The sequence below is a fragment of the Peromyscus californicus genome, unplaced genomic scaffold, assembly GCF_007827085.1.
Source record: "Peromyscus californicus insignis strain IS unplaced genomic scaffold, ASM782708v3 Scaffold_2__1_contigs__length_46816999, whole genome shotgun sequence".
Lineage (NCBI taxonomy): Eukaryota > Metazoa > Chordata > Mammalia > Rodentia > Cricetidae > Peromyscus > Peromyscus californicus.
The window spans coordinates 11895429-11920485 of NW_026294540.1; the positions used below are offsets into that span (position 1 = coordinate 11895429).

Here is a 25057-nt window from a genome sequence, read left to right on the forward strand (position 1 = left end):
AGAGAGAGGCCAGCCTAGGCTATGTGAGACTTTTTTAAAAACAAAAATCTGTAACTTGCCTATTTGTTTTGTTTTTGTATTTGATTAGGATATTTGGTCATCTCTCTCTCTCTCTCTCTCTCTCTCTCTCTCTCTCTCTCTCTCTCTCTCTGGTGGTCATCTTTTTTTATGTCAGTAAATACAGATTTATTTCATCGTTTTTGTCATTTCTCCATCATATTAATAAACTATAGTTTATTTTGTAGTGAATATGTAGTTGGTTTATAATATCTTGACTATAAACAGAGCTACTATTACAATCTAGACTTAGATCTGAAGTGAACTGAGTGTGTTCCTAAAACCCTCCCTCCAGCACTGTCCACATGATTGGAGGTTGAGTTTGTGTGTCAAGTTGGTCCGGTGCTGAGCCTGGAGAGCACAGGTCTTTCTTCACAACAGTTAGTGTCAACCTCATTGCAGAAGGCACAATTTTTCCAGTTTATTGTCACAATTAGTTCTAATAAATTGGGTTTTGGTGTGTGGTTGTTTTGTCTGCATATACAAGTGGTCTGCACCACTTGAATGCCTGGTCCCCATAAATCCAGAAGAGGGCATTGGATCCCCTCCCCTTTAACTAGCGTTGTGAGCCACCAATGGATGCTAGGAGTCTCTAGCCTGGGTGCTCTGCAAGAGCAGCCTGTGATCGTAACTGATGAGTCAGCTCTCCAGCCCTCGATTCTTTTGCTCAGTGAACAGGTTCTTTTGGGGGGGAAATGGTAGTCTTTTAATGGTTTCTAGTTAGCTCCATGTTTAGAGACCTTTTCACACTTAAAATGCTACTGACACTTTGTTCTCGTACTTCCTTTTCCCTATTGTCAAGTCAGAGTCTGGCTTCGAGTTGCATATATAATTCCGACAACCTTGAACTCATGCTCTTTCTGTCTCCACCTCAGGGGTGCTAAGGTTACCGGTAGGAGCCTTCATGCCTGCCTCTTGCTACTTCCTTCTTTCACCCATAGGGCGACATAGCGAGATCTTATTTAAACAAAGCAAAAAAAAAAAAACCAAAATATTATGTTTCTGTCGTCCATTAATACTATTGGAAATCTCAGATGTAAAAAAACACAGGAGAATAAACTATTTTACTTTGGTTTTCCGTGTGTGTGTGTGTGTGTGTGTGTGTGTGTTACAATGTGCATGTGAGTTTGCAAGTTCACACATGGGCACATGTAAGCAAGAGGTGGATGTTGAGTCAGATATCATCATGGTTGCTCTCCTCCACCTTACATACTGGGTCTCACTTGAACCCAGAGCACACCAGTTTGGCCAGTCTAGAAACCCAGTCTGCTGCTGGGATTGCCTGGCTCTGCCTCCGGAGTGCTAGGATTGCAGCCAGAATTGATGTGTTTGCGGGGGTCCAGCACGTGTGATTGTTCACCCACTGAGCTCCCTCCCCTGTCCCCCTCCATCTGGTACTGTTCTTGCCCATTCCAGTCCTCGGGAGTCCTAAACAACTAACAGGCTTTCTCTGTGTTCCTCTCCAGCTCACGCTGGCAAGTTGGAAATACAAATTCATTAAGAAAGCATATTGCTGCCTAGGTTAATCCCCGGTATTGTCTTTTCCATCCAAAGGCTGTCTAAACCGTCAGTGTGGAGTTGGCAGCTAGTTGGTCACTCCAGACTGTCTTGCTGTCCCAGTGTGTCTGTCTATCCCTGTGGTGACAGCATCAGATACCGGGCAGTGGGGAGTCAGCGTATCTCATTCTGGAAACACAGGAGATGCTAAGGAAGCTTTTTACACTTTTTATCTTCTTCATTCCAGCCTCCAGTCTTCACCAGTTTCCAAGACTATGTTACTGGACTTCAGACTTTAATTTCCAATGTTGTGGATCATATGAAAGGACTTGAAACAAATCTAATTGCACTTAAACTTGAGGAACTCACGTTAGAAGACACTTCGATCTCTCCGGTAAGAGATGCTAGGCAAGCAGCATGCTTCCTGCACATGTTGAAACTTTATCAGGAGGACTAGTTGATGTTCCATTTATCATTCTCTGCTTGGAAGACAGAACAGGTGCTTTGGATGGCGCTTTTTTTATTATGGTGGTGGTTTTTAAAATTACGTTGTTGTGACATTACATTGGGGTGATAGGTTTTCTTCCTCTTCCATCCCTCAACCCAGTTTTCTGTGGCTGTTCCTTTCCTAAGAGAACTAATGCCAAGGACTGGGGATGAGGCTCATTTGGTAGAGAGCACTTACCTAGCATTCAAGGAGGCTGGGCAAGGTGGTACTCCCAGCACTCAGGACTCTGAAACAGGAGGATCACTACAAGTGTGAGTCGAGTCCCAGGCCAGGGAGGGCTAAGACTCTGTTGAAGGGGCCGGGTGTCTCACAAAATCTCAGAATCCTTCACATTGAAATGAAATTTCTCATGGAGAAATTTGAAGATTAGCAATTTTTTTTACTGAGCAGGTAGAGGTAAGAGATGAGCTGTGGGAAGGCATGGTGTGGCACAGTGGGCCACTGATCCTCCTGCCTCTGAATAAGGAATGGTGGTTCTGGGTCAGTATACAGAGTCCCCTTTTCTCTTGTAGCTTAGCCTGCCTCAAACAGGGATCACAGGCTAGACACTGCCCCTCACTGTACAACACTCTGGGGAAGTTTCTCTACCCAGATGGAGAGGAGGATACCTGCCTTATGGGAGGGAGCACAGCAGTAATTGGCCAGCTGTGGCCTGCTTTCACTAGTCCAGATCCAGAGTCCCCAGGGCCAGTCTGCATGGGCACTGGCAGGTGTCTGGTTTTCCCTTTGCAGAGCACAGCCTCACTTTGTAATGTCCTGCCCCAGCATTCTGGTATCATGCCTGGAATGGTCCTTATCTTTTAGTGGGGTTTTTGCTTGTTTGTTTAACTTCTAAAAATATATTTATTTTTATTTAATGTTTGGGTGTTTCGCCCGCTGCACATACATCTGTGGACCACATGTGTGCCTCGTGTCTGAGTGATTCTGTATCATCTGGAACTGGAGTTAGAGGTGGCTGGGAGCCACCATGGCGGTGCTGGGGACTGAACCCGGGTCCTCTGTAGGAGCAGCCAGTGCTCCCAACTGCAGTGCCATCGCCAGCCATTTTGTCTTGGAATCTCTCAATCCCATTTCCTTTCAAGTTCATCTCCTGTGTTTTAGTCTTTATTCCCCAACTTGATAGCCTCTTCCTCTTTCCTCCTTGTGTTTGTATTCGCGGGAGTGTGTAGGGTCCTATTGTGTCACAGTTTAAGGAAGTAAAGATGCCGCTTGCTGCAACTTGGGCTTTCCTTATTCCCTCACAGATTTGCTCAGACCGACATGTAAAGTCAGCCTTGATTGGCTGCTGTATCAATGTATGAATGAATCACAGCCACCGTACATTATAGGCTTGGGGAGGTTCTTTGGTATTGAGGGCGGAACTCAAGGCTTTATATTTGAGATGAGTTCTCTACTACCCAGCTGCCCCCGTTTTTTAGGTTGGTATTGTCTGTGTCCAAAAGTGGTTGATTCCAGAACACACACTAGAATCCATTATAGCTTAGGTCCTTTATAAAATAACACAGTGTTTGCATGGAACCTGTGTGCATCCTTGGCTACATACGATGCCTGCCTAATACAGTGTCAATGCTCTGTTGATCATTTTTATACTGACCGGATCTTTTTTGTTGTTGTTTTTGTTTTTTGTTTTTGGTTTTCCCCGAGACAGGGCTTCTCTGTGTAACAGCCCTGACTATTCTGGAACTCGCTCTATAGACCAGGCTGTCATCAAACTCACAGAGATCCACCTGCCTCTGCCTCCAAGTGCTAGGATTAAAGGCGTGCGCCACCACCGCCTGGCTACTGACTGGTTCTTAATGACTATTAAAAAGTCTTACTGCTAGGCAGTGGCAGTGCACACCTTTTATCCTAGCACTGGAGGTGGGGTGGGGAACAGAAGCAGGTGGATCTTGTTGAGGCTATTCTTGTCTACACAACGAGTTTCAGGACAGCCAGGGCTACATGGAGAAACCCTGTCTCAAAAAACTAAAAAACAAAACAGAGTCTTACTGTGTTTAGCACAGACTGAGTTTATTCTTGAGATTAATATTTGATGTGTGGTTGGTGGAATGTGTGGGTATACAGCCTGTGGCTAAGGACAGCTCTATTTGCTTTTTATGCATACTACTGAATAAAATGTATTCGTAGATGTGTGTGTTAACACACACCTTTAGTCCCAGCACTTGGGAGGGAGAGTCGGGTGGATGGATCTCAGTGAATTCAAGGATGGCCAGGGATACATAGGGAGACCGTATCTCAAAAAAACAAAAACAAACATTTGTATGCACTGTCCTGTACTCACCTCCATTTCTAAGGCTGAATGCGTGTGGCATCCTAGCACTGCTCCTCAGGGGTGTGTATCTGGTTTGTTGAGGCTCCAAGCTTCACAGTACCGCCAACCTCCTGTAACCCTCCCCACTCCCTGGCCCTCTTTGTGTCCAAGCACACCCACTTTTTGGTACTCCCTACCATAGTTAGTTTTTGTCTCTTGAACCTGTGGACTGTCACAGAGCGGGATTCATTGGGGAAGTTGGGAAGATGAGATGGGGCACAATGGATAGGACAGGGATGGACCTGTCACTATTCTAATAGTGGATTATTAAAAATGGAGTTGGTAAAGTTGATGCTGTTCAAAGTGGCTGTGATGTCAAATTAGTGATACAGTTCAACTTCATCTGAAAACAGTCAGAAGTCTTAGATTGTATACCTTGCCCAGCTTGACATAAGATAGTAACGGTGCTGTGTCTGACTCCTCAGAAAGAATCTTTCCCGTTTCTTGGCATGGGGCACACACCTGTCATACCAGCCTGGGTCACATGTCCACATTATATGAGTCATCCAATGCCCGAAATGGCTTTCCTCTTCCTTATATTTTGTGAACTGAAAATGACCTGGTGTTCTGGGTGAGGTCACTATAAATCAAGTGAACGAATGATTTTCGAGCAAGACAACTTCATTGTTGTTTCTGTTATAGGAAGAAAGAAAATTTTCAAAGACTGTGCAGGGGAAGGTGCAGAGCAGTTACCTGCACTCACTTCTGGAAATTGGGGAGCTGCTGAGAAAAAGACTTGAGACCACAAAGAAACTAAAAATTTAAGAAAGTCTGAAGCACAGGCCCTGAAGAGCGACAGCAGAAGATGACACATACCACCTTCCCCGGCAAAGCACATCTGCTGGCCATTGTTAATCCAGAACTTCCTCACATGCATGAAGGACTTTGATCGTGAATTAATTTTTGAGGTATTAAATATATACAGCTGATTATAAATTATTGTATATAAACCAGAAGCAGGACCCTCATCTGGGTTTACCACTCTTTCTACCTGTTCATACACACAGGACAGCGACAAGAGAGCCCCACTTCCCTCCCATCACCAGAAGTGTCTGGGGTGGGGTTTCTAGACAAGCAGCAATAGAAACAAGTACAAAGCACCAACCTCAAAGCAGGTGATTGCTCTCTGTCATGCAGTGGGAGTTGGGGTTTGGTCCTGAGTCACAGGAGGAAAAGCAGATGCAGGAGCAGACGCAGGAGCAGGGCCCTTCCGTTGTGGCAGGTTCCTTGGGAGGCTCCCACAGAACCAGGGTGGGCCCACAGAAGGTCAGATGAAATGTGGTGTGAGCACCTGCCGCTGCAGGGCACCACACATGACCACAGGTGCTCAGTTTTGGCTTCATAGTCCTGACAGCCAAGACATCCCTAGCCCCGCTCCTGGGAGAGTCCAGCCTCAGGTCAACGAGGAAGACTCTGAGTACACCTCGCACTTCGTAAGCTGCTGAGACCTCGCTCCGCTGGTCCTCTAGGAAAGGTGGGAAGAGCTGTTTAAAGAGCAGTGTCCATGATTTGTGCAGGCGAGTCTGATACCTGTCTCCTTGGTTTTAAGTCCCATTCTGCAGCTGATTCACGAGTCACACACACACACATACACAGGCATAAATATACCTAGAAACAAAGATTTACTACTTGAGTGTTTTTAAGTGGGGAGTTTGGGACAGAAGGGATTTATATTATGGATTTAACCTAGGTCTTAAGTTTTAGGTTGACAAAGATAGGTTTTACCATGGGCCTGATGTCAGTCTTTGTTGACAGTTGGCAGCTGTACCAGGATGTATTTCCTTTGCTCACCTGGAGGTGGGAGGTCTGGTTCCCAAACCTCCAGCTTGAGAGGCTGCTCCGAGAGAGACTATGAAAGCTGCTCTTGGATGTGTTGTGCCGAGCTCTTACAGCTCCTTTGCTGACGGTTGGTGTTTGGATCCCTCCTTCTGTTCTCCTTCCTTGTCACCTGACCACTGTGAGTCGGTAACTGGAAGGTGAAGAAATGAACTTGCTGAGTATTGGTCTTTCCCACACACTGCTCCAGCAAACCCTGACACCAGCTAAGGAGAGCTGGCAAAATCTCGGGTGTGAGATTTGCGTTTTATCCTTTATCTTAACATTCTTAGAGTCACAAGTCGGCATAGTGGTTAATAATAGTTTAAACGGCTAAGGACATCTGTAGAAACCACTTTCTTACTTGTGAGATGTGCTGGAAAGCCCAGACCATGTAATTACACCAGAACATTTTTATAACTTAGTTGCCATAGTATCACATGCTCCATCCTGAAAGAAAGGGCCTTTTGAATAAGATGGCTTGAAGACTGATTCTGACTTGCCTTGAACATCAACATGTGATCATTTTCTATAGCTGTGGCCTGGGTCCTATGGGCCTGGGTGGGCTTTTGCCTGCACTGTGGCTCCTGGAATAATGTCTCTTCAGCTATTCAAACTGTACTGTATGTCTGTAGATACAGATGCTCACTAACAGCTCTGTCAGCCAACCATGATCAGTTAGGTATGGACTCTGGGCTGGCTCTGGTCCTCAGGACAAAGCCCCTCCCTCTAGTGGTCTATCCAGTCAGTCTCCTGCCCTGGACACCTGGGATCTCCACTGGTTTTACTGACAAATAATGTCAAGTTGGAGTTACGCTTCCTTTGTTATTTGCTGATTTTCCTACTAAATGTAGCATTTCAATTAGATCCAATTCTTACATTTTGAGATAATTGTAAAAAGAATGAAATTATGAAGAAATGGCCAATATCTTTTATCAGTCTGTTCTTTTGGAAGCTGTCATGCACTATAAATTGTGTACAGTTAAAGTATATATATATATATATATATATATATTCTTACTGAGTAAAAAGCACCCTCTCCCCACGGTTGTATGTCTTAGTATCTGAGGAGAATGCTCAGTGACCTGTTGCTGCTGCTGCTGCTGCTGTTCTGGTTTATATGGGTTTTGTTCTGTTTTGTTTTTGTGTGGTAAATTGATATTTAAAAAACAAAAAGCAAACAAAAAAAAAAACCATGACTATTGTTTACAGACTGAAAAATCACTGCTTTTTATACTACTGAGATCCTAAGTCAAGACTTTCCAAAGCAGGAATTGGGTTCAAGTTACTTCTCTGACGTGGACGGAGTCCTCTGTAGTGTCTCTACATAATGGAGAGTGTGCACAAACCTAGGCGTGCTGCCATCAATTTTGTATATTTTCATAATTTTAATTGTTCAAAATTGCATTATATTTTGCAGTCACCACGTTCAATCTGTATTTGTCTTTCATTTCAACATTTTCAATATAAAAAGGGGTTCAATTTATCCACGGGCTTGTTGAAACTCTTCTACTTTTTTATTAGTATCTATACATTTATTAGTATGGGAAATCTCTTGAGAGTTAAGTAGAGGCAGCAACTTGGCTTTAACTGGACAGGTTAATTTACATAAGTGCTTTCATTTTTAGTTGGCACTCATGCCTGGTTCATTTTTGTTCAGTCTTAAAACTTAGAGCTTCCTAAGCAGTGTACCTCATCTCAATTCTGTACTGAATGTTAGCCCTACCTTGGGCTAGCCCAGGCTGGAGGCAGGAGGATCAGGTCAAAACCATGTGCAGCTACTTAAAAACAAACAAATGAAAATAAAAACCAAAAGATTAAAGGTCAGAATGTATCTTTGTGCCTTGCACACTTCTATTTATTAACTGACAGGTGTGTCCTGAGCAGTTGTGCTACGTCTGTTAGTCACTGAGACCCTACATCCTAAGTGGAGGCTGTGTGGTGTAGATCCATCCCGTGTGATGGAACTTGGATCAATGTGTCTGGAGACCCGATAGTCAAAGTGCAAAGGCCCCACTTAGGAAAGTGATTGGAGGCTTCAGGCTGTCTGGTGACACACACCACTTGCTCAAGGGCACACTAACCATGTAGTAGAAGCAGGAGCTGTTTTCCTGATTCCTTTTTGTCCTGCTAGCACATGCCCTTAGCAAGTTTTGCCTGTTTCTTCAGGGAGGAATTAACTTTATCTAAATATTTTTTCCTTTAACAAAAAGAGTGTTCACTGCTGTTCTTAACCTTCCCAACATGATTTGACTTTGCAGATGCTATTACTATTTGATGCCAACCTCACAGTGGTGAGTACAGAGCTAGTCACGTGATCATGCATGTTCTTTGGGGTTTCCCATCGCAGTCCATGCTTGAGGGGCACAGCTTTAGGCCACTTGTAGCTCCTGTAGATGCCAGGAACATGAATGTGCCCCACCCAAGAGCTAAAATCTAGACCCTTTCTTCGTGAGACAGTGCTTCCCTGTAACCCAAGGCTAGCCGTGGACTCCTTTTTTTGCTTCACTCCACCCTTTTTAATGGCATTCATTAGAAATTAAAAAGTTCCTCTTGGCCCTGAAAATAAGTGCAGGTTCTTTAGAATAAAATTTATGTTGGATCCAGTGTTTACTGCTTCAGGTTATTGAAGAATTCCCTTAAACAGTATTAGCCGTATGGTGCTAAGAAGCCAGATTCTAGATATCCATCATTAGCCTGCTTCCTGTCCCGTGTCAGTATTGCTGGAAGGAGTCATCTGGCTGCAGAATGAGGGAGATTGCACCTCTGTGGCATATGTAAATCTCTTAAGTAGATTCAACTTGAAATAGAAGACATGGTAATGTAGTCCTGCTCCAGAACTCCTGAGGTTAGAAATGATAGCAGCCAGCCTGAGCCCATCCTGGGAAGGCCCAGGGTAGCCTGCCACCCTCTGTCACAAGGCATGAAAGACTGCGTGTTCTGCTTTCTATAAGACAGCGAATACTTTGTCCTTTGGAGTTGGCTGGCCTAGATATGGGTATAAACTAGAACAGCTAAGGTAAATCTGTGTTTCAGAAGCACCCAAGGAGACTAGAAAGGATTTTGATTAAAATTAAAAATGAAAATATTAGCAGCTAGAGAAATGGCTTGCTCAGTAGTTAAGAGCTGTGAGGACCTGAATTTGGTTCCCAGAACCTACAGAGTGGCTCACAACCATCTCCCACGTTAGTTTCAGAGAACCCAACACCTTTTTCTGGCCTCCATGGCCACTGCATGCACATGCACATTGCGTCCGTACATACATGCGGGCAAGCATTCAGACACATAAAATTAGAGAAATCACTGAAAACACTAGGTCCTCTGGATCTCAGATTCGTTCCTGAGATGTAAACTCTGTACTGTGAGCAGGGACACTTAAGTGTGGGGATGGTTCACAGCCCTGGCTTAAGCAACTGTCTGTTTGGCTTGATCCAACTGAACACAGCGTTTGTTTCCCGAATCTCTTTAAGTAGCAGTCTGCAGGCGTGGGGAACAGAAGAGGCCTGCCCTTCTGACAGCTGTGTCTGCGGAGGAGCCACAGTGCTCTAAAGGGGGGGGGGGGGAGTCCGTTTAAAGTCAGCTTTGCCAGGCAGTGGTGGCACACACCTTCAATCCCAGCACTCGGAAGGCAGAGGCAAGCAGATCAGGCAGAGCTCCGAGTTTGAGGCCAGCCTGGTCTACAGAGCGAGTTCCTGGACAGCCAGAGCTGTTATACAAAGAAACCCTGACTTGAAAGTTAAAAAAAAAAAAAGTTGATGTTGAGAGTAACTTACAGCAAGTGATACTGTTGGAAAGTAGTTTATAATTTAAATCTTTAAATTGGAATGATTGTTCATCTGGTTGAGCACTTATAGGATCTCAGTTACCCCAGGCTGGTCCTCATAGTGGTCAGATTACAGCTGTGTCACCACATCTGGCTTTGGTTGTATAAATTCTAAAAATAGTACATTAGTACAACTAAGAATTTGCTCTAGAGAAAGCATGAAAGATAATGCCCTGTTGCTTGTTCATTGGTAAGGCCAGAGGGCAGACAGCACCCTGTCCTCGCCATTCATGATTCTCCAGGAGGTAGTGCCTTGTGCGGGGAAGAGAGGAAGCCATAACAGCTAAATCTCAAAACGGAACTCAAATCACAGGTCAAAAGTACAATCTGGAAAGAAAACCATCTAACCAAAACAGACTTTATTTGTTCAGAATTAACTCCTCTGTAGCACCAATTCCTCTGGGGGTGGGGGGGCATCTCACCAGCCTCAACTGAGCACACAGGCTCTCCACACACTGGCTCTAGGGATGTCCTAAGTATGGTCTCAGCAGCATGAATGTCCAGGCGTACTCAGAGCTCAGGTTTCTGGCTCAGGACTGCTTTGCTCCACCATTCCTTGTACCCCACAGGGGCCTCCAGCCAACAGGTGGCTTTCCCCTTCCCGCCCCCAGCAAACCCTGGAAACCCCTTATGCTCTGTCACAGCTCCTCCTTCTCAGCCCCCTTCTTCCGAAAGGCAGTCAGGATGTTCAAGCTCTTCTGCAGTTCCTCCTTCTTGCTGTCGCTCATCTTGTTCTCTATCAGCTTGCTGATCCGCGTCATTTCTGAGGCTGGGAAGTCTTCCCCTTGGTCCAAGATCTTCCCCATGATCTTCAGGTACTGGCTGGCCCACTTCCTCTCCGTCTCCTTCACACCTGAGAGGCCATCCTGCCCCTGTTTCAAGATGGCCTGGCGGGCCTCTACACTGGAAGCCTTGATAAACTCGCCTGCTAGGGCATCGTAGGCAGGCAGGCAACCAGGCATGCCCAGGTAGACCCCCTGCCCCTTTAGCCAGCGCTGGATGGCGCCGACCTTAATTGCCCCACTGTATGGTACAGGGTTCTCAAAGTCCCCGTCCCGGAAGAGGTAGAAGACTGGGTAGTTCTCTTTGTCCAGCTTGTATTTCTCACTCAGCTCCATGTTCAACTTGTCACCGTAGTCTGCGAACAGAAACCAGACATGAGGAACTAGTATAACACTACTGTGGGGCCTGCTGAGCAGAGGGAGAGAGTGAAAAGTTGGCTGTGCAATGTGAAGTTTCACCAGAGACCTGGGTCTCAATTTGTTTCCTAACATGCCTTAGCTGTGTGGCTTTACTGTGTCTTTCAGAGACTTTGGGGGAAACAATAGATCTTTGGAATATTGTATCCAACGTGTGCTAGAACCTGTTGTGGGTGTGAGGGCCTAGTCACAGTTCAGATCTCCGAGGCTGCAAAGAGCTTGTAATCTACAGCACAGGAGACACTGTGCAGGGCATAGTTTGGGAGTGAGGAAGCTTGTGTGATCCAGGCTATGATCCAGGCTGCAGAATCTGACTTCAGAGGAGTCAGCCACGTGAAGATCTGGGGCTAGCGTGAGAAGGTCTGGGCAGGGACTGAGCTTGGAGGTCACGAGCCACATACAGCCACCTTGGCTTCAGCTTTATAGAAAAGGGGAGTATTTAGTGAACACTGACGCAACACAGGCCCTGCCTCACAAAGGCTGTAGGAAGACCAGTGAGGGAACACACATCTGTGAAGAAGTGAAGTGCTCACTGTATGGTGGCAGCTCTGACCCACCCCCACCCCCCAATAGGCATAGTTTTCTCCAAGGCTAAAAGCTGGTGATGGCTGCCAGGGGTTCCTCCTAGTCTGCCCTTCTTTTTTTTTTTTTTTTAATGACTGATTTTTACTTTATGTCCATCGGTGTTTTGACTATATGGATGTCTGAGGTATCAAATCTCTTGGAGCTGAATTACAGACAGTTGTGAGCTGCCATGTAGGTGCTGTGAATTGAACCCAGGTCTTCTGGAAGAGCAGCTAGTGCTCTTAACCGCTGAGCCGTCTCTCCAGCCCCCTAGGTGTGGCATTTAACTGGCCCATTAAGTCTTAAGCATCAGGCCACTGGTCTGAGACACAGGTGACAGTCCCATAGAACTCCTTCACAGAGGTGTCAGGGACAAAACTCGTGGAAAGCAGCACAGTGGCCTGGTACACAGTGGATGCAGGATGAATGTTTTTCCCAGCTGCAGTTATTCACCAAGTGCTGAGGGAACTGACTAACTGCCCTGGAGAAGTGCGCCAGCCAGCTCTACTGCCACCAGACTGCAGGAAGTTCCCAGGGTCTTCCCAGTGAAGGTGATGATGCACCATTCAAGACGGGCCTGAAACTCAGTGTCTGCAGATCTCTGGACTGTACCATTGGATGCTGGTGACCTCAGCTATAGAAACTGCCCATTGATTACTAGTGGCAGCAGCTTATTTCAGCTAACTGCCAGAATCCAGCACTGGCATAAAAGCTGAAATGAAGACAAGATGGCGTTCCTCCTGTCCCCGGCCTTGCAAGGAGGGACTCGGTTTTCAAGGGAAGTCAGACAGGTGAAGGTTTGGGAAGAGGGGGCATCCCTTCAGGCAGCTATGGGATCCCCTGTGGTCCCACAGCAGCCCCTGCTCTGCCTAAGCTTGCTGCAGGCACTAGCTTCTGACAGACCACACAACCAATGTCTCCGAGGGAATGGCTCAGGGGGTATTAGTCCCCCTCCCAGCAGGGAAATGAGCCCTAGCTTCCTTCCTCCCAGGCCCCTCCCCAGTCATCCTGGACTTGTCCATACCTGAGATCCCCACCTCTGCCACCAAGAGATCATCGCTGGAGGCCGAGTTTTCAGCCAGCCGCTTGAACTCGTCCTGCTTCTCACCGTAGGGGTACTGGGTGTCGAACTTCACCAAGACGAACTTGCTTTTGGGGATGACCTGAGGGCGCATAGAGCTGAGCAAGTCGGGTGTTCAGGGACCTTTGGGGCTAATTCCCCTTCCCAAGGGACCCCTGTTTAAGAAACAGAGTGGAAGCGAGCCTACACAGGAGACAAGCTGTCCCATGCTATCATTCACTGATTCCCCTAATGCTTAGGATGTTTCCTTTGCTGGGCATCACACTGGGCATTTGTTCACACTGAAAAGACTGTAGTGGAGAAAGAACTGAGGCCTTCCCCTCCAGTGTCTTTCAACAATACCAAGGAGACCTTAGCAGACACTGCCGTTCTCTGCCATCTCAGGGGGTCTTTCTCGGTAAACACCAAACACTCAGGATGCTTTGGCCATAGAGGCCAGAGTTTGAACTGAACTGAGCAGGTTCAGGTCAGTAGAAGGTTGTTGAGAGGCCAGACTTGGATCAATGTCATCTCTTAAGACCAGAGTTCCCTTTAGCTACATCTCTGTCTTAAACTGTCAAGGCCAGAATTTTAATTGTGGTAAAGTTAATTTAATGAAATATTTCTCAATCTTTTTTTTTTCCCTTCTTTCAAGACAGTGTTTCTCTGTTTAGACCTGGCTATCCTGGAACTCACAATGATCCGCCTGTCTCTGCCTCCTGAGTGCTGGGATTAAAAGCATGCACTACCACCCAGCTGCCTACCATGTTTTTAAAACTTGTTCATGTTCTAGCCCGTGTCAGGACTCGATGCCTTTTCTTTTTTCCTTTCTTTTGGAGACAGGGCCTATGTAGCCCAGACTAGCTCACACTGATCCTCCTGTCTCAGCTTCCCAAATGAAGCTGAGGGTACATGCATACATCACCATACTCTGGCTTAGGGCTTTGACACCCCCCACCCTCACCCCACTCCCAGTAAACCACACATCAGCTGATAGATTGAGTTGCTTCTTCCTCTTGGTTACTGTAGAGAGCACTGCCCTAAATGTTCACATACATGTTTTGTTTAAGCACACAAATTCTATTCCTTTGGTTTACTGGGAATGGAGCTTCAGGTGAGTCTATATTTAACTTACTGACTTCCTTTTGGTGGCTCCTTTCAATGCACACATTTTATCTAGCTAGCTTTGGCCAGTAATATTGCCTACCCATCTTCAAATTAAAAAAACAAAATTTATTTTTATTGTTTCTAATTCTGTATATGTGGCTATGTGCATCTGAGTACAGGTACCCAAGGAGGCCAGGAGAGGGCGTCTGATCCCTGGAGCCAGAGTTACAGGCTGTAAGCTGCCTGGCATGGGTGTAAGGGCAGTGTTGGCTGGTAACCACTCACCCATCTCTCCAGCCTCCATCAACCTTCTCATGCTTGTAGTCCAGCAATCCCAAACTGTCATATTTTCATCACAGGCAATCACTGGAGGTAAAAAGGACTTTTTTTTGTTTTGTTTTGTTTTGTTTTTCGAGACAGGGTTTCTCTGTGTAGCTTTGCGCCTCTCCTGGAACTCACTTGGTAGCCCAGGCTGGCCTCGAACTCACAGAGATCCGCCTGGCTCTGCCTCCCGAGTGCTGGGATTAAAGGCATGGGCCACCACTGCCCGGCAGGACTTATTTTTTTTTAACATTCACTTGGTTTTACATATTTAAGGATATTAACACTGCTTAGGGACATCAGGTCACTGACACCAAAAAGTCAGAGCTCTAAGGGCTCAGCAGCAGGCAAGACTGAAAATATAAATGGGATCATATCCCTGTGGCCCAGCTGGCCTTGTTTCTGCTCAACACTAGTTCTAGCGTGCTGCCTGGAAGGAAGCCTCTTCCTGGGTTCTCTTGACTGCCTCTGTCATTCAAGGCTCAGTTTAAATGTCCCAATCACCTATTACTTCACAGCCTTAACCCTCTCCCATCTCATTCTGAAACTGTCTTTTCTTATTTGCTTATTTTCTGTCCTTTCCACTTGGGTGTGCATTTCTAAGGATAAGGACCATGGCCCATGTTCTGGTGCACTCCTCGAGTCCCAGTGTCTGACTGACGTCTGGCAAACACTGAGAAATGGTCTGAAGAGAGTTCTAACAGTTTTGATGCTGCAAGGTAGTAAGAAGTGGCATGGTGTTCCCAAAGCACAACACGGGATCCCTACCAGGGGGCCTACATTGTAATACAGAATACCAGTCATCATAGGGTGGTCGGACACTGGAGTAGAAAGGAAAGTTGAGTTAATAGGATGCAGTGGTGCCCTTGTGCATGCGTACTGTGTGCGTAGGAGTCAGTTCTCTCCTTTCACCACGAGGAGCCAGAGGACTGAACTCTGATGGTCAGGCTTGGCGGAAGTGCCTTCCTGCCGAGTCACCTCATAGGCCCTTCCCTGGGATCTTTAAAACAAGGTCTCATTACGTTGCCTAGACTGGCCTTGAACTCATGACCTTTCTGCCTCTGCCTCACCAGTTCTGTGTGTGACACCATTGTCTGGCTGAAATTGTTTATTTGTTCACTGACTAGGAAGCTGCTAAGAGCCCATCATGGCCCAGACACCATTCTAATTGAAACACAGCAACGATCAACATAGAGGCTCTCATCTACTGAAGCCGCCTAGTGAAGGTCAAAAATAACACCAAGACAAATCTTTTCTAAGTTGGAAATCACTGAAAGGCAAAGCATATAGACACCTGTTCATTCACGTGAACACAGCATACTAGATCAACTGTCATATTAGATGCTCAATAACAAATCTGGTATGCTGTGTAGAGAGTCAGAGAAATAGATCAGGTACTTCATAAGCATGTCATATTCTACCATGGGAGATTTGAAACTGACAAGTTAAAAAATAAACAAACAAAAACAGCAACTGGGCTGAATTTAAGCCCAGGGGCCTGAGAAAGCAAGGAAAGCACCTGAGGGGGTAATAGTTAACCTAAGACAAACCAATGTGAAGTAACTTATTTCAAAGACCTGGCAAAGAATATTCCAGTCACAAGGAACAGTGCAGATGTACTAACAGCTGTGAGCTAGGAACAGTCAGAAGGGCTTGTGCTGGCTAGAGCAGATTGGACAAGGGGGCGAATGGCTAGGAACTGAGCAGTGACAAGGGGCACTCCCTACAGGGCTTCCTGCTCCATTAAGTGGAACCTCAAGGTGCAGGCAGGAGCCAGTGGGGTTTCTGTGATGACAGCCCAGAGCAGGGGGGCAGTTGGTAAAGATGAAGAGGCACCGACTGGTTTAAACTGATGGTGCTAAATGTCTCCTTTATTCACACTTGGACTGCTGTATAGAGCAACTTAGACTATTCGGAGTTGAGTGGGTGATTAATAATATGGCAGGCTTCTTTCTTTAAATCCCTAAGAACAAGGCTGAATGGGCTACACGTGCAGGGTCCTTTCCAAAGTAGACGTGTCCAGCCACTCGAGACAGGCGCATTTAGAGTTCCCTTCTGCTTTTCACTTCCTCACCATGAGAACAAAATAAGAAAATGACTACTTCTCTCCACTCTTAGCTCGCCCAATAGGGGAACTGAAAAGCCGCTGGTGGCTGGACACAGATGCATGAGGACGAGGTTGGGTCCACACAGGCCACTGCTCTCATCCTCCAACATTTCCACTATCCGTTTACCCGGACCTGGATACCAGATTTTGGGGGAAAAAAAAGGGGGTAGTGGCGCTTCTTCGTTCTCTGCCCCAAGATGCTCTCTACAGGTGGCAGAACTGCACCTTTAACCCTTGTATTTTGTAGGGGTCCGCGTGCTATCTGAACGTGGTGTACACACTGCCGACCAGGCTGCAATCCATCCTCAGAGAAGAGGGGGATCAGACTCGCATGTTAACGGGCTGAGTTCTCTCCGCCACCCCCCACCCCATCAGGGAGCCGAGGAGCGTCGACCTCGCCCCGCCCTTCGGTCTTCCACTTGGGACTCGTGGATTGGATCTCTCCCGGCATTGTCTTTTCCCTATAGATAAAGGGAAGGGACACTTAGTTCCCTTCACTGCATTTTTTTTTTTTTTTGTAAAAAGGAGGTAGCGAGTACCCGTGCTGCAACGCCCAGGCGAGGGGTGCCGGGTGGTCAGCGTGCGCCCCTGCTCTGCCAACACGGGGCCTCCTGCTGCCACCCCTCGGGGGCCCAACGTCCTCATGGGCGCGCGCTCCCACGGGCGTCCAGCTGCACCTGCGCACGACCACCACCCCCCCCTCCCGCCCCCCAGTCCTCATTACCTTGTAGAAAGTGACTGTGTCCAAGGGAAGGGCGCCTTTCGTGTGCAGGCCGCTGCCGCCATGCGGAGCGGAGAGGAGCAGCAGGCCCAGGAGAAGAGACAGCAGCCGGGACAGGGAAACGGCGCCAGGGGCCGCGGCAGCCATCACAGCAGATTACGTACGGGGAGCGGGCGATAGGAAAACTGCGGCCGGAGCGCTCCGAGGGGGCTCTCACGTCACTCGGGGGCGGGGCGGGGGGCGGTCCCGCGAGCGCGCGTGCGCGCCAGTGGCCCCTCCCCCGGGCTCCGTGACTCCCCTAGGGCTGGGAAGGGAGGGGCGGGGCAATGGAGAGTCCGCCGGCCGCGCATGCGTGTCGGGCGAAGCCGAGGGCGCGGCCACGTGATGGGGGCGAGCGGGTGGTGACGGCGGCGAGGCTGTCGCGCACGCGCTCTTCGTCGCCGCCGGCCGAGGCCGGGTCCCCCGCCCGCCGCGTTCTCGCGGGAGCAGAGGCGCGAGGCGAAGCTCCCACGCGTCCCGTGCTGCCTCCCCTCGCCTTGGAAGAAGACGAGGCCTCGGGTGTCCCCGCCTTTCCCGGCGCTCGGCCGTCATGCTGCCTGTCGGGACCCGCCGCCTCCCTCGGTTAGTCGTGGTCGTCGTCGCCGTGCCCTCGTAGGCTGCAGGCCCCCTCAGGCTGCAGCGCTGGTCAGGCCCACGGGCTACCTGGGCCCTGTGGCCTCCCCTGCCCCAGCAGCTTGGGCAAAGGCCTGGTCGGTATCCTCGTTGTGGTCAGGTGTGGTAGGTAGGTGGCACATGCCCATAACCTCAGCACACCGAGGCAGGAAGGTGGCAAGACCCGGCTCGCATGTGTAGTGAGAAAACAAGCATCCTTTTTTGACCATTTTATGCCGTGTTCTGATTGTGCCCGTGGGAATTCAGCACAGCCGTCAAGGATCGAAGGAATGCCGTGTATACAGGGATCAAACCCAGCAGACTGTGTGTGTGGCAGCGCAGGCCCTCACTCCCAGTGCTAGGGAAACTGGCAGGCTGACCTCTGGAGTTGGAGGCCAGGACTGAATTCAAGCCCCCCCATTCCCACCCCAAATGAGTTCCATCCTCTGCACCCAAGGAAAAAGCTGAGTTCTAGGCTATCCAGAGTAAACTTAGTGAGATCCTGTGTCAAAACAAGGTGGGTGTGTATGTAGCACACGTAGCAGTACTGGTTAGGCAGAGGCAGGAAGGTCCCCAAATCGAGCCTGATTGAATCCGTGAGCTCCACGTTTAGAGAGGTTTAAAAAAAAAGATCAGGGTATCATTTAAGGAAAATAGGTTGGCCACTGGACCTCTACGTGCATACATATTCACACACAGACACACACGTACACACACACACATATAGTTCCTACACATTCACCTCAGCAGTGTTTTAATATGGGGAGTGATCCATCTTACCTGCCTCCCCACCCCTCTTTTGAAGCAAGGTGTCTATGTAGCCTAGGCTGGCCACCCATTCAGAATCCTCCCACCTTGGCTTCCCAAATACTGTGTGCATTATCACATCTAGCTAATGTCGTAAATCTTCACAATTTTATGTTGCTTGGCATCCGTGTTGACCATAAATTGTACTTTCTCATGCTAGAAATAGGGTTCAGTAGTCACTTCTAAGAAGTTTTATTTATTTTTTATGCACCTGAATGTTTTATCTATCTGTATATTATACGCACCATGTATGTCCCTGGTGCCAGAGGAGGCCAGAAGGGTGTGCTGCATGTGAAACTGCAGTTAGGCGTGGTTTTAAGCCTCCGTGTGGGTGCTGGGAATTAAACTCTCGTCCTCTAGCCGGGCGGTGGTGGCGCACGCCTTTAATCCCAGCACTCGGGAGGCAGAACCAGGTGGATCTCTGTGAGTTCCAGAAAAGGCGCAAAGCTACACAGAGAAACCCTGTCTCGAAAAAAACCAAAAAAAAAAAAAAAAAACTCTGGTCCTCTAGAAGAAGAGCCGAATGCTCTCAACCGCTGAGCCATCTCTCCAGCCCCTTCAGTAATCTCTTAACACAGTTTGTACTTGTATAGCTCTGGTTTTCTGTATGGTGGTTCTAGATAGCTGTGCCTTCTACACCTGCTGACCAGGAGTCACCCCTCTAATAGCCAGCTAGATGCCCTCCTCTTGACTGACCATGCTTACCTTCACATCTAGCACAGGCTGTGCAGGTATGGCATACCACCACTCGGTCACAGTGTGACTTCCTGACATTCATACCTACTTACTTTAAGCCTACCAATAAAATCTCTCCCCCAGGAAACATATTTGGACATTGCTATGTCCTAAGACCTATAGGTCCTTCCCTGTCTTCTCGCTTAACACATCTTGAATTGTGTGTATCTGGCCTCCAGGGCTGCCATCTCCCCAGTAAGTATTACATCTTTACTATCTCATCTCTTTCTTAATCACTGTAAGGGTATTTCTCCACCCTAAAAGATCCAGTATTACTAGTCATTCCTGCTCAGAAGTGTCAGCGTTGTATCCGGGAGATGATTTAGAGCATGACGTTGAAAGGGAGGAAGCATTTGAGAAGCAAAGGGAAACAGTGCTAGTTAGTGACAGATATGGTCAAGCATGTTGGACACCATGAATCTGTGAAAAGGCAAACTAGGAGGCAAAATAAAGGTTCTCACTAAGGGGTTTAAAGCCACCAGAGGTTTTAATTGGAGTGTTGTCGGATTTATGTATAAAAACATCACTCACGGATGAAGGGAAAGCTGGGCGAGGTGGGACACACCTTTAATCCCAATCTTACTGGGCCCTTCCTGAGAAGGAGAGCCATGGAGACCAGAGAAAATCTGAGGAAGAGTTTAGAATAAGCTGTGTCCTAGTCATGGATGAAATTGTGTGCCTCACATGCACTGTGATTGCATTTGGAGAGATAGTTATTATAATTACAGAAATAATTACAACTGAATGAAATCGTACGGGTGGGCCCCAATCCATCGGGCCTGATGTCCCTTCAAGAAAAAAGAGATTGCAGCTGGTTATGGTAGTGCATGCCTTAGATCTCAGTGCTCAGGCTGAGACAGGTGGTTCTCTGTGAATGGGAAACCAGACTGTCAGCCAGGATTGTAGAGTGAGACCCTTGCTTAAAGAAGAAAAGCCGATGAAGGGAACAGATCAGAAGGGAGAAGGCTGAAGGCAGCTCAGTATCTATTGCAATATTAAAGGAGATGACAGAAGTTAAAATCCAGCAATTTAAAAAAGCATACATAGCTGGGTGGTGGTGGCGCACGCTTTTAATCCCAGCACTCAGGGAGGCAGAGGCAGGTGGATCTCTGTGAGTTTGAGGCCGGCCTGGTCTACAAAACAAGTTCAAAGACAGCCAGAGCTACACAGAGAAAACAAAAAGCATCCAAAGTTGGGTGGGAAGGAAAGGGATATGGATCTAGGAGGAGGAGAGTAAATAGGATCAAATTCTCAAAGAACTAATAATATTTAAAAAAAAAAAAGTTTGGGATGGGATGGTAACTGAGTAGAAGGACATGTGCATACTCTAATGTTCCACCCCCAAGTGTGTGCTTGAAGAAAAGTGAAATCAAGCTTTTGCAGGAAGCCTGGGCATGGTGGCATACCCCTTTAATCTACTAGAACTCAGAAGACAGAGGTAGACAGATCTCTGTGAGTTCAAGATCATCCTGGTCTAAAGCAAGTTCCAGCCCAGTCAGGGCCACACAGTGAGAGACCCTGTCTCAAACAAAAAGATGTTTTGTAGGACAGAATTCTGAGTAGTGGTTGCTGGACAGCGTTGGTGCACACCTTTAATCCCAGCACTCAAGAGGCAGAAGCAGGTGGATATCTGTAAGTTTAAGGACAACTTGGTCTACAGAGTGAGTTCCAGGACAGCCAGGACTGTTATACTGAGAAAGCCTGTCTGGATAAAAAAAAAAGAATTCATGAGACTTTGATTAAACAAATTGATTCACGTGGAAGAACCGTCTGAGCCTACCCTGGCTTACTCCATTGTGTACAATTGCTGCTCTCTGGCAAAAGTGCAACACATTTTTGAAGCTAAGTGCCAAGGAAAAATGACTCTGTGTTGTGTTCACACAAGTCAACAACTGTCTGTCAGGGCACCAGGATGTACCAACTGACACAGCATTTGTTCTGTGTGAATAAGCAATGCTGCCTGGGACCATATCAAATCAAAGCAGAGACTCCATATGAACTCTAAACGTGTTGCCCCAGATATACCCACACCTGGAACTGTACAGAGTGTCCTCATTTTGACCCATCAATATAAGACACTGACAGAAGTGAAAGCCTTCTTTCTCTGTTCCAAGACTCCAGCCTGAGTGCAGCTTCTCCATCCTGTGATGCTTTGTCCACTTCAGCGTTTGAAACGGCCAGACACCTGGGCCTGTGCTGACAACTCTGAGCCTGTGTCTAGTGAGACGCTTCTTAAGGCCCCTGCAGAATTTGAATTGAGATTGTATCAGGACCGCCTCTCAGAACTCTGCGGCATCTGTAACTCTTATGGCTGTTCTGTAGTCTGTGTAAACATATTATTGGATGACAGAGTAATGGGTGAGCTAAGAGTTAGTGGCAGTAACTACTTCTGGAATAAAAGGACCCATGATTGCCAGGATCCATACTCCTGGATTCAAAATTACTTGGTAAGTTGCAGCCAGTAAACCAAATAGCTTGGTGAATGTATTGTTAGTAAATTCTGACGTGAAAAGACACAAATATGTCAGTTTCTGGCATAAAATGCTTGTGACAGTGAAAAAAAAAAAGCACATATACGCAATGTTAAGAGACTTTGGATAGCCAGACAGTGGTGGCACACACTTTTAGTCACAGCACTCGGGAGGCAGAGGCAGGTGGATCTCTGTAAGTTCGAGGCCAGCCTGGTCTACAGAGCGAGCTCCAAGACAGCCAGTGCTACACAGAGAAACCCTGTCTCAAAAAAAACAAACAAAAGAATTTAGCACTGTAATTAACTACTGTATGTATCCAATAATTGCATGTCATCAAAGATAGCAGAATCTAATTGCTGTGGGATGGTCTGTATGTCAAGTGTGTTGCTGATTGGTCAATAAATAAATCACTGATTGGCCAGTGGCCAGGCAGGAAGTATAGGCGGGACAAGGAGGAGAATAAAGCTGGGAAGTGGAAGGCTGAGTCAGAGAGACACTGCCAGCCGCCACGATGACAAACAGCATGTGAAGATGCCGGTAAGCCAAGAGCCATGTGGCAAGGTATAGATTTATAGAAATGGATTAATTTAAGCTGTAAGAACAGTTAGCAAGAAGCCTGCCACGGCCATACAGTTTGTAACCAATGTAAGTCTCTGTGTTTACTTGGTTGGGTCTGAGCAGCTATGGGACTGGCAGGTGAGAGAGATTTGTCCTGACCGTGGGCTAGGAAGGAAAACTAGCTACATCTAATCTTTGGTAAGTCTGAGAAAAAGAACTTAATGTGTATATTATATAGGACTGTCTTCCAAGCCTAATTTGCCACCATCTTCAGATCAGGTGTGCCCACTTCCAAACGGTCATCACAACTGATAACATTCTGTTAATGTTAATGACTGTTAACATTCCCTCCTAGGAGGGATGCGAGGGCCTTACTTAGGACCCTCACCTGAGTATCCAGCCACTCCTCCCAAACCAGTTGTATGCAATTCTGCCCTAACTCTGTGTGGCTTAGGGAGGAGCTGGAGCATACAGGCTGGGAAGAACTAGGAAGGAAGCACCATGCATGCAGCTGTGGGCTAGTTTTCACCATGCTGGGTGCAGACCTTCAATGTGGCTGCTTTAGGGTCACCAAAGCTCCTGCTTGTAACTTCTCACCCATGCTATGTAAGTAACCCTAATGAACTCATTAGTTAGCTAGGGTAGACTAGCTACCTGGTGGGATCAAACTTTGTTTTGTCATTAGGACCTTGTGAGGAAAGGGTAAGACATTGTTTAGATTCCCCCCACCCCCAAGGGTGTGTGTGTATAGAAAGCTCAGAAAAACCCATTTTTGAGTTTACCTTAGTAAAAGAGAAAATGAATTACACAAATTGATAGAGTGTAAGAGGGGGTCTCGGGATGAATTGCAATTGGTAGAGTGCTTTTCTAGCATGCACAGAGCTCTGGGCTCCATCTATAGCACTACATAAACCCGGTGTGGTGGCACATACCTGTATCACAGCACTGAGGAAGTAGAGGCAGAAGATCAGAAGTTCAAGGTCATCCTTGACTATGTAGCTAGTTTAAGATCATCCTGGGATACAACACATGAAACCTGCCTTAAAAATAATGTTAAACAAGGCCAGCCTAGTCTATAGAGTGAGTTCCAGAACATTCAGGGCTATACAGAGAAGCCCTGTTTTGAAAAACCTAAAAAAAAAATTTAAATATTTTAAAATTAATTTTAGCCGGGTGATGGTGGTGCAGGCCTTTAATCCCAGCACTTGGGAGGCAGAGCCAGGTGGATCTCTGTGAGTTCGAGACCAGCCTGGTCTACAGAGCGAGATCCAGGACAGGCACCAAAACAACACAGAGAAACCCTGTCTTGAAAAAACAAAAAAAAATTAATTTTAAGAGGGAAAATTGCTTTTGAATATATTGCCTCAAGTAGGCTCTAAGTAGAAGAGTGATGTCTTGGTACTGAGAAGGGTATGGAGGAGTGCAGTGGATTACAGGCTTTCATATGGGAAGTAGAAACAGGTAAGTTCTCAAAGCTCAGTGCAGCTGGGAAATTACTGAAAGGGACCCATATAGAAATGACCGCTTTAGGCCCTAAAGTTTAGGGGATGAGTGCCTTGGTGGGAAGGAATTCTCAAAATGGTAAGATAGTTTGAAGTTAGGAGAGCAACTTGAAAACCAACTTGAGAATTTCTGTTCTGTCTTACAATCAATAAGAACCTATTAAGAAAATTGCAAACTCTTGGGCCAGGTTGATGGCGCATGCCTTTAATGCCAGCACTTGGAAGGCAGAGGCAAGCAGATCTCTGTAAGTTCAAGGCCAGCCTGGCCTACAAAGCAAGTTTCAGGACAGCCAGGGCTACACAGAGAAAAGAAGGAGGAGGAGAAGGAGGAAAGGAGGAGAGGAAGAGGAGTTAGGTGGGTTCTGGGACTCTGAACGTTAGTTATTAGGATTGTTCAGAAGCTCTTTACCTACTGAGACTTCTCAGCTCTAGAAGTAGATTTTTTTTGGTTTTGTTTTTTGTGAGACAGAGTCACTGTATAGCTCTGGATATCCTGGAACTCACTATGTAGACCAGGCAGGCTTCACACTCACAGAGAACCCAGGGATCTGCCTGCCTGTCTCTCAAGGTTTGAGAGTAAAGACATGTACTACTTCACGCAGGTAGAATCAGGTTTTGGAAGAAGTGAAGGAAGTAGATTGGTTGGAGGTGGCACATTGATGCCTCTACTATGAATTGCATTGCAGAAGCAGTTGTTTTAATTGCTTGAGTGATGTCCTGATGGGAAAATCTAAAGGCTCATCCTGGCTTTCCATGGAGGTCGAAAGGAGGAGGCGTGCTAATGGATGCTACAGTGCTAAGTCTAAATGCAGAGACTGGATTGCCATCATGATACATGGTTTTGTCTTCTGGGGAGGTTTTGGATGCAGTTTTGTGGGTCTACTGAAGTTTGGAGTTTGCAGAGTTTGTTTCACTGACTTTCCTAGTAGCTATGTGGCTGTGGAAACGAATGCGTTTGAAATGGGGGTAATTGCAGTCGTTGCTAATGTTTGGGTTTTTGTTGGTAGTGGTTGTGATGGTTTGAATAAAGATGGTCCCCATAGGCTCATATGGAGTGTCACTTTTAGGAGGTGTGATGTTGTTGGAGGAAGTATGTCTCAGTCTATTCCTGATGCCTTCGGATCCAGATGTAGAACTCTCGGCTACCTCTCCAACACCACGTATACCCGAGTGCCGCCATGCTTCCCACCATGATGGCAATAAAAACCCTAACTGAGATAGTGGTGGTTTGCTTTGTTTTTGG

The 25057-nt window shown here is 47.0% G+C and overlaps 3 protein-coding genes across 9 annotated transcripts in view; 2 read left to right on the forward strand and 1 right to left on the reverse strand.

The window, feature by feature from the left end:
• Positions 1–7674, forward strand: part of Naa25 (N-alpha-acetyltransferase 25, NatB auxiliary subunit) — a 56896-nt gene extending 49222 nt beyond the window's left edge. For both annotated transcript variants that reach the window (XM_052755245.1, XM_052755246.1), the window contains exons 23-24: positions 1802–1948; positions 5016–7674. In XM_052755245.1, coding sequence (XP_052611205.1) covers positions 1802–1948; positions 5016–5138 — 270 coding nt within the window. In that variant the 3' untranslated portion in view covers positions 5139–7674. The remainder of the gene's footprint in view (positions 1–1801; positions 1949–5015) is intronic.
• Positions 7675–10355: 2681 nt separating this feature from the next.
• Positions 10356–17317, reverse strand: Erp29 (endoplasmic reticulum protein 29). 2 transcript variants are annotated; one of them, XM_052755249.1, is made up of 3 exons: positions 17094–17317; positions 12799–12937; positions 10356–11149 (listed from the first exon to the last, which is right to left on the reverse strand). In XM_052755249.1, the coding sequence occupies exons 1-3, from the start codon at positions 17235–17237 to the stop codon at positions 10650–10652; spliced, it is 783 nt and encodes a 260-aa protein (XP_052611209.1). In that variant the 5' UTR covers positions 17238–17317; the 3' UTR covers positions 10356–10649. The 2 variants fall into 2 exon arrangements, with proteins under 2 accessions (XP_052611209.1, XP_052611210.1); XM_052755250.1 differs by having other exon boundaries at positions 12799–13010; positions 17094–17207.
• Positions 17318–19033: 1716 nt separating this feature from the next.
• The window catches only part of Tmem116 (transmembrane protein 116), a 98244-nt gene continuing 92220 nt past the window's right edge, over positions 19034–25057 (forward strand). For 2 of the 5 annotated variants that reach the window (XM_052755253.1, XM_052755254.1), the window contains exon 1: positions 19034–21730. In XM_052755253.1, the coding sequence (XP_052611213.1) occupies positions 21431–21730 (300 nt within the window). In that variant the 5' untranslated portion in view covers positions 19034–21430. The remainder of the gene's footprint in view (positions 21731–25057) is intronic. The other 3 variants (XM_052755255.1, XM_052755256.1, XM_052755257.1) reach the window with 3 other exon arrangements.

Coding starts and splice junctions, on each gene's coding strand:
- Erp29 (XM_052755249.1), bottom strand. CDS start 17,237: ATGGCTGCCGCGGCCCCTGGCGCCGTTTCCCTGTCCCGGCTGCTGTCT. Junction 12,938..17,093: donor ACACAGTCACTTTCTACAAG/GTAATGAGGACT, acceptor ATGCGCCCTCAG/GTCATCCCCAAAAGCAAGTT. Junction 11,150..12,798: donor GGCAGAGGTGGGGATCTCAG/GTATGGACAAGT, acceptor TTCTGTTCGCAG/ACTACGGTGACAAGTTGAAC.